At 45.3% G+C, this 11,963-nt stretch overlaps 1 protein-coding gene across 1 annotated transcript in view; it reads left to right on the top strand.

Annotated features, from left to right (window-relative positions):
- The first annotated feature begins 4,478 nt into the window (after positions 1–4,478).
- Positions 4,479–11,963, top strand: part of SNX1 (sorting nexin 1) — a 16,981-nt gene continuing 9,496 nt past the window's right edge. The window contains 4 exon segments of the mRNA XM_083371741.1: positions 4,479–4,676; positions 8,800–8,902; positions 9,419–9,555; positions 11,163–11,233. Of these exon segments, the coding sequence (XP_083227867.1) occupies positions 4,551–4,676; positions 8,800–8,902; positions 9,419–9,555; positions 11,163–11,233 (437 nt within the window). The 5' untranslated portion in view covers positions 4,479–4,550.

Below are 11,963 nucleotides of genomic sequence, written 5' to 3'. Positions count from 1 at the left end.
TCTGGTATCTTGACATGGGGGGAAGGGAGGTTGCGGTTGGGCAACTAGGCTTGATCTTGTCAAAAAAATAGTTTGAAGACGCTTGTTGTCTCCAGAAAGGTGGATACTTCAGCTCTCAAAAATTCCAAGAGAGATACTGTCAGACATGAAAGACCAGGTCCACATGTGAAGGTCTAGTTAAACTGCTTTATTGCTACTCATGGCTATGCACAGGAATTGTCTCAAATAATGGACAGCATCTGGTTAAAGTTAAAGTTCAATAGCACTCAAGGGGTGCTGGAATTGGTTTGCTTGTGGCCACGTACGGATTCTTGGCTGATCCCTCTTTTCACCCCACCCCCAGGTTCTGCCATTCCTCCTCCTACAGATACAATCAGTAGCAGACATTGTCTTCTCCCCAGGGGAGTCTGCAAGGTATGGTCAAAAAAAGTCAAGTTGGTGTCCACAAAGGTACAATTGAACTCATTTTCTGTGCGTGAGTGTACACAAAAACTACAGATTCAATCACACTATCTAGCTGCCCTACGGACTTGTTTAATCATATCCTGCAGATCCATCTGCTGCTTCCCATCAGCTGAGCTCATCCAACATTTGAGACAGCCAGAAAAGCTTCATTGTGACTCTTTAAGATCTAAGAGAAATTGCACTCCAAAATACCTTGGCCTCATGTCCTTCAAGATTTCAAAGGTCACTGCAAAGTCATCGGTATACATGTCTGGTCATTGGTATATATGTCTACAGCAAAACCCAAAGTCAATACGTAGAGGTCAGGCACCCGGCAGTTGTGCAGATGGCCCCTCCAGCTAGATCATACAGAATAGACTTTGTCAAAGCAGTAAATTCAAAAAGGTTAGAAAGATTGGGAGGGCGGAAAGGATTTGGATAAGGAGGCCCCAGTTCCCTGTCTAGTGTGCAAAATCATGACCATCCTTGCTGGAAGATCTTTTTTAAGAGTAATAAATCTGAAAATTGCACTGCTGAAGAAACTGCACATTCAGCTATGTTTTTATCTTGGATTCCTTGTGTCGCTAATGCCATATTTCTCAATCTCAGCCACTTTTAAGATGCATGGACTTCAGCTCCCAGAATTCCCTAGCCAGCATGGCTAAATGCATATACATGTAGCATGGCTGGCTAGAGAATTTTGGGAGTCAGGTCCATGCATCTTCAAGTGGTTGAGATTTAGAAACATCCCTAATGAGATCAGTTTTTTTCCCCCAGCCCAGAGGTCCCCAAGCTTTTGAGCACCAGGGACCGGTTCCGTGGAGAGAGGTTTTTCCACGGATCGGAGAGTGCATGGTTTTCTGTGCTGCCTGCATCCAATGGATGGGGCTTTGCTGGTCTGTGCGGACCGGTTGCTGGCATGTCGCGGCCCAGTACTGGTCCCCAGACCGGGGGTTGGGGACCCCTGCCCTAGCCTAACAGGGAAATTGCATAATCATTCCTGTAGCTCTTTAGTCTCCTTCATTGAAAGAGTTAGTTGCATTATAATTTGGTTTTTCCTTCAGCTTTGCCTGATTTTGCAACTGCTCGGCTGAATCACTGCAGAGGCTTCTATAATCTTATCAGCCAAAAAGTGGAGCCAGTTTAGATCTACAACCCCACCCCTTAATTTCCTGTTGCAGCTGTTTGTACTGAACAGAGGAAAGCATAACTTCTCATTTGCTCTTTTCTGCATATTGGGGTGCTGTCAACTTCACTGCCTTAATTTTTTTCTTTGGATAATAATCTACCCGAGCACCACAGGAAGAATTTGCACTTTGTTCCTAAGCTGAAAAGACAGAGGTCAGCAGAGATTGCAGTCTACTGTAAATGTCCACCGGCTAGAAATGTAGCTGTGCACAAGACTAAGTGTTTTAACAAGTCAACAGGTCTCGCCTGAATCTGGCTTTTATTATTGCTACAAAGAATAGACTGAAATGGCAAATCTGTTTGCTAGTAAAGATGAGGGAATTTCCACCAGTTGGGCTTCTGCCCCTTTTAAGACTATTTTCTTATTCTTAAATTGTCTGGGCTAGAATCTACCTCCCTGCCAGCTTTTAAGCGCAATGGAGCGCAACACAAAACTGTGTCAAAAGCAGAAGTACAGAGCAGGAATAGCCAAGCCAATGCTGTCTGTACATGATTAATCTGGTACCTGCGAAGGAAATGAAACATTTAAGTGAAACCAAGATGCAAATCTGAGCACACATTTTCCACCACTTTGCTATACAGCTTAAAGATAACAGACCTTATTAAAAGCAAACAAGCTAACAAGGTAGATGTTTTCCTAATATGCTTACAGCGTGTACAACCCTCTCAAGAACGATGCTATCTGATGGAGATGCAGGGAACAACTCACAACTCAGGATGAAACACAAGTGCAGATTAAGATGATCTGGACTAGATGGAGAAAGACAGGATATTGTTTTATGTACAGGTTGCAGTGGAGGAAGTGTGGGTACGGAAGTTGATCAGAAAACCTAAAGTTCCATGTATAGACAGCAAAACTAATCAAGGAGAGAAGCAACCTAGAACTAAGGAGAAATTTCCTAACAGAAGAATTAATGAGTGGAATGACTTGCCTTCAAAACCTGTGGGACTGCCGCTTGTCTGGAATGGTGTAGGATCTGCTCCTTGAGCAGGGGGTTGGACTAGAAGATCTCCAAGGCCCATTCTGACTTTGTTATTCTGTTCTGTTCCAACCGGAAAACATGGAAAACTATTAAGAGATGGAGGAGGAGTGGGGAGGAGGAAGAGGAAAAAACTTGCTTATTAGAATTATCAAGCTAAACATTGATAATTAGTGGGATACTCAAGTAGAAAAGCAAACTTGTAGAAAAGTAACTTGTCAGTATCATTGGCATCTACAAAATTGAAGATTCAAAACTACCTCAAACTATGCCAAACTACTTAGAGGTGATCCCCAACTTTTCAAAAGTAAGGTACCACTCCCTCTGTTGCTCAAAACAATGAAGGTGCAGCCTTCCTCTTCAGTCTGTGCGGCTTCTCTCATTTCCTGCTTCTGAAATACAAGGTGCAATCTCTACTAGAGGAATTTTTGGTTTGTTTCTACTTCTGCTCAGTGCATCTTCAAACCGCAAAATTCTCTTTGGACGAGTTCCAGTTACTTTTTTTCCCCCTAGAGAAACATCTCTCTTAGGAATAATGTTCCACGAATTCTTCTAAACACACAGACACACAGACACACACACACACACAAAAATAACATGTCTCCATTCAGTCTTCTTCAAGAGGTAGTTATGGTGGGGACGAGTGGAAGATCTCATTTTATAGACCATCTAGACAGTGGTGGGATTCAGCCGGTTCGCACCACTTCAGCAGAACCCGTAGCTAATTTTTTGTTGCCCAGTCCCAGAATAGACTTCCGGAAGCGACATCCACACACAGAACCGGTTCTTCACATATTTGAATCCCACCACTGCATCTCGAGCTTCCAGCAGGAAAAATGTGTGACAGGAACGCGATAAATAAATAAATAACAAGCCTAGATGGCTAAACTGACTTCTTTGATCAGAAAAATAAATAAATCAACATGTTTATGGCGGACTGGAAACCCCATGTGGGCTTTTTACCCAAAACAGAAGAAAATGAACTTAGGACTTATGGTTTTGATGATTAGATAGGATAGATTATAGAAAGAAGACCGCAGAGTAAGAGGTAAATTTATAATTGTACTTATAATTGCTGTAAAGAAGCTCAGAAGCCACTTCTTTATGTCTTTTTTCTTTTCTATTTTTATTGCACTTTCAGCTTTCTCTTTGATTTCTTTTTCTTACTTTAGTGTGTATTAGTTTTTACCTTCCTCTGAATTTTTTCAAGTAAAATAATATATAAAGTACACAGAGACTTTAATTCCGCCCCGTAAAGAATTGCATTCATTCATTCCACGTGGAAGGACAGCAAAACCAGGAGTATTGATGTGCTGAATTCCAAGCATGATCCACGGCAGCTACTTTATTCTGCCTATAATGTTACCTACTGTAAGATATTCTATAAAATATACACTATATATTTATGTATTGACTTTATGTTGCCTCCCAGCTCCCTGGAATGATAGCATACACATTATATATAATCATTTATATTATATCTTATTACCATACGCTCTACACTTACAGGACGAATGATATATTTGATATACAATCTAAACATTATATCTATTATATGGTTTTTACATTATACACACGGCTTGGCATACATTTTAAATTACGAATGATACATTGTGCATGTACAAGATGCAAATCTATTACCTATATTTGCTTTGCATTATTCCATACGCACCTCTACGTTGCACGCATTCGCATTAGGAGCCGTATAGTTTACATACACAGAACAGGCACTTCTATCGCTCAAAGGCAGCGCCAAGAGCGGCAGGGCGACCACGCCCTTCGCTCCTCCCCGAGGCCCTGGCGCCAGTCCGGATTGGGCGTCCGGCTCGTTTTTCCCCGCCTCCCCGTCCGGCCCCGCCCCCTTGGCCATAAATCACCTGTTGCGGCTTCCGGCCGGGCCGCGAGAGGGGAGCCGGAAGTGGCTGCCTGGGCGGCGAGATGGCGTCCGGAGGCTCCCCGGTGGACCGGCTGCCCCCGCCCTTCCCGGCGGAGGCGGAGGCGAGTCCCGGCGACCCCCAGCCGGACAGCGATTCCGACGGGGAGGACATTTTCACCGGCAACGCCGTGAGTGCCCGCGGTGCCCACCGGGCCACCCACGCGTGTCTGCGGGGGGTGGGTGGGTGGGAGGGATCGCGCTCCGCCGGGCTTTGCAAAAGGGGGGAGCCCCCCCACGAGCCCCCCCACACCGCTCGCTCCCCTCCCTCCCTCCCTCCCTTTTCGCTCCTGCAGCCTGGGGAAGTTTCCCCGGGCGAGGAAAACCGCCCTGGGCTGCTCTCCCGGGACCTGTGCCGGCGGTGACTACAGCTCCCATCATCCCGGGCGCGCCCTTGCGGCGCCTCCTTCCCTACAGATGATAACGACCCCCACCCCACTCTCCAAGGTGCAACCCAGTATGGCAAGCCTGGGAGAAAGTCGCCCCCCGGAGGGACCCCCCCCAAAGGAGCCTGGCCAGAGTTGCTTTGGGGGGAGCCCCGCTTCGCCTCCTCGGTTGCTGGGTGTGTGTGGGGGGGTCTGTGGGCCGGGTGGAAAGAGGCTCTCCCTCCCTTTGCAAACAGGCACCGGTGGGGGTGGGTGGGGGAAGCGTGGCCCAGGATGATGGGAGTGGGAGTCCAGCCCATCCTGGCCTTTCTCTGTGTATGTGTCCCTGGGGGTGGCGGGTGTGTGTGTGTGTGTGTGTGCAATCTGGGCAGGGCACCCAGTGCTGCTTAAGGAGCAGCGCTTCATGTTCAGCCCCAGGAAATCATTCATCTTTGCTTGTTTTTGCAAAGGAGTTGCAAAAAGTGTTGTCTGCAGGAGGGAAAAGTCTGGAGCCGGGTTCAGGTTTAGGGTTGAATTTCTGCTTGTTTTTCAGCCAGAAATGTTTTCCTGGCCTCTCCCCTATCTGGCTCCACACCCCTTGTGTTGGCTTGCTTCCTTGCCAATGACTTACAATTCAGTTGAAAGAGGGTCTTTCACAAATGCTGGGTTGGCTTCTCCTGAATCCCTTTGACATCCGTTTACAGAGCAGCCATTATGATCTCCTTTCATTGAGCTGTTGCCCTTCCAGCTATTTCCATTCACAAAGACTCAAATCCTGGAAAGGGAAGTAGTTTTGTTGATTTACGACTCTAGCTGACAGGCCTGGCATTCCTTAGTGGTCTCCCATCCCTCTAGCAAGCAGATTGGATGCTGGTTAGACTTTTTAAATTGGCCCAGACCAACTGAATGCGGAGTTTGATTCTAAAGTAGTGCAAAATATTTAGCCATTCATTTGTTAGACTCAAATCTCGCGTTTTGGCCAGGGGTTCAAGGTGGCATACACAGAGTTTTATCCCGTTTTATCCTCACAGCAGTAAGTTTGAAAATTAGGCTGCCCTGTGAGAAGGCCAGATTCATACGTGGGATTTTGGGGGAGAAAACAGACTTTGTCCTAGGTCTCCCCAATCCTAGTCCGATATCTAAAATCAATGCCACAAATATACAGCATCTGTTTACAGTTTATAAGCTGCTGGGTGTAGCTTAACTAGTTTTCAAAAAATAAGGTAATGTCTTGGAATTTTGTTGTGCTTGGCTTTCAAGTTCTGTTTGTTCTTTTTGTATCATTTGTATCTGTTTATGGAATATCTTAATAGGTATCTTAGCCTTAGAATAATCTTCTAATAATTCTGAAGCTCTCCCGGGAATAAAGATGCTCATTCTATAATTTTGTGAATTATATACTTATAATAGCATCTGCCGTTAAGCTGCCAGCACTAATAAAGGTTATCCTTATGGCTGGGAAAGTTATGGGGTGAAGTTTCTGTGGTCATGTTCCTCTTGTCAGTCTGGACAGCAGTCCTGGGGTGTGACCATATGGATGCAAAGGTCCCTTAAATATTGCAGTTTTGATGCCACAGTTGCGTCTCAGTCTGCTTCAAAAAAAAAAATCTTGACATGATTTTCAAGGCCAGGAGAATAGGTAGAGACTGGCTTTCTTGCGCTGCAAAATCCAGAAACAGTTAATAGATTGACAGAGGAGAAAATGTGAGGGGATTTGAGGTCGGGCACCACCCTTCTGTTTCAAGGGAAAATGCTGAATGTAGGCATTTTATGCAATAACTGCAAAAAATTAAGGAGTACAGATGGAGTGAAAAAAGAAAAACCAAGAATTGGCATTTAGTTTCTGACAGTGAGCAGGGAACAGTTGTGTGCATGTGAACATAACAACAGAGCAGTCTGAAGTGGCCCTTGCACAACTTTTCAGCAGAAAAAATTCCAAAAAATTTGGGAAGCCCCTCCCGTTGGGATCAGAACTAGGGTTTCATCATGATCCGCAGGCTTTGAGTTCTTTGTGAGAATGCTAAAGAAAACAAACAAACCATTGTTAAGTAAAAGAATTCACATTTTTGAAATCGTATTAATGGAATGTAGAGTGCCTGGAAAAGCATGAGGAAAAATAGAAGGCACATCTATAGTAGAACTTGAACATAAAGAGCAAGGATATCAAATCAATTTTTATTCGGTCACCAGACCAGCAGATGAAACACAAAATTTACAGTCAGAAGCACAGAATGAACGAACACAATGAAACTTTTGTTTTAGCAAAGGGTTAGGGCTAGGGAAGAATGAGGAGGCTGCTTGCCCTTTTCCTGACTAACAAATTTTATTCAGAGATAGACGAAACTCTTGTGAGCTCCAGTTCAGTTTAACGCACTGCAAATCTGGGGAAGTGAGCTGCAGCTCCGGAAAGCTTTAAATAAAAAAAAAGATGCTCTCAAACTAACTCTGCTCTCTTCCTGCAATGTCTCATAATGAGGATTTGCACAACTCTTCTGGCCTACCTTACATTGTGAGAATGTTGTCAAGCTTTGCCAAGCTTTGGCGTTTGCAGAAATGTAATCCCAAAGTTACTGGTTAAGAGCGTGTGGATTCTCACGGGTTCAGACAAACTGACCAGTTATTTTGACCTGCAGCTCCAAGGGCTTAAAAACTTCTCAGAAGTGATCTGTAAGCGGGGTGACTTCTAAACCTGGTTTGTTTTTGAACCAGGCTTGTTCTACCAACGTAAAGCCCTGACTTCTAGCACCCACGGTTCTGTCTCTGGCGCCTCTTGGGACTGTCACCCTGTTCAGACAGGCATTGTCTTTTGGCAAACTCCATGGCTCAGTGATGCAGACAGTGGCAAGGCTGTCTCTGCGTGGAGGGAGGCCTTGGGAGGGGGTGCAAGGGTAAGACTCCGAGAGCCTTTATGTGCTAGCTTGACAAAGCGGCCTTGGAAAAAAAAAGGCTTGCAATGCCTCCATTGTTAATTTAACCCTAAAGCAATGGAGGAAAAAAAAAACGGATTCAAATGGGAAGACTTTGCACAGGGCAGGAATGGGAAGCTGGGGTCTGCCAACTGGCCCTGGAAGATCACTCTCTTGGACAATGCAGATAGTCCTCGTTTTATGACCACAGGTGTTGTTGCTAAGCAAGATGGTTAAGTGAGTTTCGGCCCCCTTTTACCACTGTTCTTCCCACAGCTGTTAAGTTATTAACACGGCTCTTCAGTGCATCTGGCTCCCCCATTGATTTTGCTTATCAGAAAGTCACAAAAGGGGGATCACACGATCCGCCCGGGACGTTGCCACCTCCATAAATACATGCCCAGTTGCCAAGTGACCGAATTTGGCTCACATGACCGTGGCGATGCTTCAGATGGTCGTAAGTGTGAAAAACGGTCGTAAGTCACTTCTTTCAGTGTGGTGGTAGCCTCGAACAGTCACTAAATGAACTGTTGTAACTTGAGGACTATGTGTATAGGCCAGGATTGCCAAATTATTTGGTCAGGTTTATAATAATAATAATACATTTGGAAGGGGACTTGGAGGTCATCTAGTCCAACCCCCTGCTCAGGCAGGAAACCTTATACCATTTCAGACAAATGGCTGTCCAGTCTCTTCTTAAAAACCTCCAGTGTTGGAGCATTCACAGCTTCTGGAGGCAGGTTGTTCCACTGGTTAATTGTTCTCACTGTCAGGAAGTTTCTCCTTAGTTCTAGGTTGCTTCTCTCCTTGGTTAGTTTCCATCCGTTGCTTCTTATCCGGCCTTCATGTGCTTTGGAAAATAGTTTGACTCCCTCTTCTTTGGGGCAGCCCCTGAGATATTGGAAGACTGTTTTTCTGCCTCTGTCTCAAAAACCAGGTTTAGTTCTGCAGCTTGGAATAACAGCCGCTCTCTATCCTCCTAGAGTAAGCCAGAATTCCCAAAGAAGGAATCCCCGGTGCCGCCGGAAAACAGTTTAAAAACAAATGGCATCCAGGAAGAACAAGAAGATCCAGACCTATTTGCAGGTTGGTCTTGCTGCGTGACATGGTGGAAAGAGGGCGATGATTTATGTTGCTCAACTCAGGGTGACTCTGAGTGGCCATCCCACATAAAAGGATGGGAAGAGCAATAAAGTGAGGAGTGGATGGACGTTGTGGCCCAGAACATGTAGCTTTGTATTGCATCTTCTTGGATTTGATTTGATTGTCCATTTCTAAAGAAATTTCACCAAGTAAATGATTCAACTTAGGGAAGTGATTCTACCAGGAATAACTTTCATCTTCACAGGAAGTGACTAACCCCTGGGATGAAATTCTATAGACCAGGGGTCCTCAACCTTGGCAACTTTTAAGACTTGTGGACTTCAACTCCCAGAATTCCTCAGCCGGCTGAGGAATTCTGGGAGTTGAAGTCCACAAGTCTTAAAGTTGCCAAGGTTGGAGACCCCCTGCCTAGAGACTATCCTCAGTCAGGGAAATGGAATTTCATCAAAGGCATAAAAAAAAGAAAAATCAACTCAGCATTCTTTTGTTCTTTTACAGATGCCACTGTTGAATTGTCCCTGGATAATAGCCAAAACCACACAAAGAAGGAGACAACAACAGTGTTCAGTCCTGCCCCCTCTCTAGAAAAACCCACCCATTCCTCTTCCAAGCAGCAGTCAAAAACCTATGAGGAGGTAAGCACTTTCGTGTTTGGCTAATCATCTATTCCATGTAGCTAGTTCTATATTCAGCTCTGTCCTGTGTAATAAGGAAGGCGGTCTCCATTCCTCTCCATGCATTTCCGTCACATTGCTTGAAGATGAGTTCTCTGTGAAGATCTGACCTGGAAAGTTAATACAACCCAGGTGGCCAGAAAGGCCCAGCAGAGACTCCACTTCCTCAGGGTCTTGCAGAAGAACACGGTAGAACAACGGCTAATGACCCTCTTTTACCGGTCTTCTATAGAGAGCGTCCTCTCGTACGGTATTGTGGTTTGGTATGCTGGTCTGACAGCCGAGGATAGGAGAGCATTACAGAGGGTGGTGAGCACAGCACAAGGACATCGTGGGCTGTCCCCTGATGCCACTGGATGACCTTGCCAGGGCCCGCAGCCTTGGAAGAGAGGAAAATTCTCAGGGACGACTCACACCCTGGTCGGTATCTCTCTATTCTCCTCCCATTGGGGAGGAGATGCAGGAATATAGCCAGCCGTACTGACAGGCTGAAGAACAGCTTTTATCCATGGGCTTTCAGGCTCTTGAACGGGAAATAATTTTGTAAACTTCATGTATGATTGACTTGCGAGGCCAGTGTGTTGTGCAATTAGCTCACATGGTGTAATAAGACGTTTGTTGTCACTGTGAGTTGGGGGGAGGGGGCACGAAGGGAGGCTCAGCCAGTCTCAGTGTATACATGGTTGTACTTTGACAACAAAAGGTTCGTTCACTTGCCACCGACAGCCTTCTCCACACAAGCCCTGTCCTCAGGGAAGCCCCAGTACAGCAAACAAGTCTCTCTCTCTCCCTAAAATAATAAAACTAGAGTGGTTGTTAACCCTTCCTTTTGTTCCTAGAGGAAGGCAAGTTGAATAAGTTGGCTATTCCCTTGAGAGTGTTTTGGGCATCTTACTTTTTCCACCTTCTAGCGGGACTCTTAAAAGTTGGAAGTTTTTGTGCGTGGAGCAGACTCTTGTCTCCCCTTTCCAATTAACATACTGACTTTTGCCCCTCAGCTTTTGCAATATAAGCTCAAGTCAGAGCAAAGGTGAATACTACTTATTTATGCTTTACAGCTCTGTTTTCTCTCCTATCTTTCAGGATTTAATTGCTAAGAAAAGCAGCGTACATGTAACACACATAAAAGCACGACAAATGCTTAACAAATAAAAGCAGCTAAGGTGCTTCCAATGGGCAGTGAGAAAAAACTTGGAGAGAGCTGAGGCTTCTGATGTTGTCTCCATCTGCCTTCCTATCTCTCTCTCTCTCTTTCCAATATTGGGTATCCTATTGTAGGAGAAGACCAGGCTGAGCCCGAGGGAGGGATGAAACGTGTCATCAGTCTCAAGTCCCTTCGTGCCCACAGGAGATCTAAGTTCAGCCCACCTTGAATTCCGTTGACTCTTATCTACCGCTAATCTGCTTCAACTGTTAGTCGTTGAGATTCTTGTAGAGAGCATTTATCATGCAACAAACCTGTATTCCTTTGAGCCGCCTTGGCTCCCGATGTCCCACGCTTGACATCTACCTTAAGTCGGGTCCAAGAAAAGTTTCTGACCTGTGTGTCATCTCTCCTCCTTACCTAGTTGGAAGAGGAAGAGCAGGAAGACCAATTTGAACTTTCCGTGGGAGTGAGTGATCCCGAGAAAATTGGTGAGTGAGTCGCAACGAAATGGAAGTAGTTTGACAGCGTCGTGCAGGGTTTAACTCCGTTGGACATGCAACCGTTCACTAGATTCATTCTATCCAGCTTCTGACTTCAGCATGGTTGCTACCTTGAGGTTTTGGGGGGTTTTTTAGAGCCCTTGACACCTGCTACATCAGCATGTAGGGGAGGAGGGGGGAGGTCCTTCTCTGTGGGCGCCCCAGATTTATGGAATCGGTTGCCGGTCAAGCTCCGGATGGCGCCCAACCATCGCTCCTTCCGACGCTATCTGAAGATGCACTTATTCGAACAAGCCGGCCTGGCCTGATGGGGGGATGGGTTTGGGATTTTATTGTTGTTTTTTAATATATGTATTTACTGTTTTAGATTGGCATTGTATTTAATTCCTTTTTAACTTTTGTATTTTTGTATTTTTATATACTTGCCCTGTTCACCGCCTGAGTCCTTCGGGAGAAGGGCGATATATAAATTACAAATTACAATTACAATTTTTTTCCCCAGTGAGTTCAGATTCCCCATCAGTAACATCCTATCCCCCACCTACCCCTGTGAAGTGGATTAGGCTCAAAGCAAGTGATCCAAACTCTCATGGAAGACATTAAAGAAACGTTTTGATTTCCTCTTTCCCGAGTCCAGATCCGATCCTTGCCATTATGAACTGTAGCTGTGGTGTCCCAAATTGCAAGATTAACGTGCAGACTTTAACTCCCAGAAGTCTGCA

Source organism: Vipera ursinii, assembly GCF_947247035.1.
Source record: "Vipera ursinii genome assembly, chromosome: 11".
In the NCBI taxonomy this organism is placed as follows: Eukaryota; Metazoa; Chordata; class Lepidosauria; order Squamata; family Viperidae; genus Vipera; species Vipera ursinii.
The sequence above is the reverse complement of the archived record's forward strand: the minus strand, read 5'-3'. Positions and strand labels throughout refer to the sequence as shown.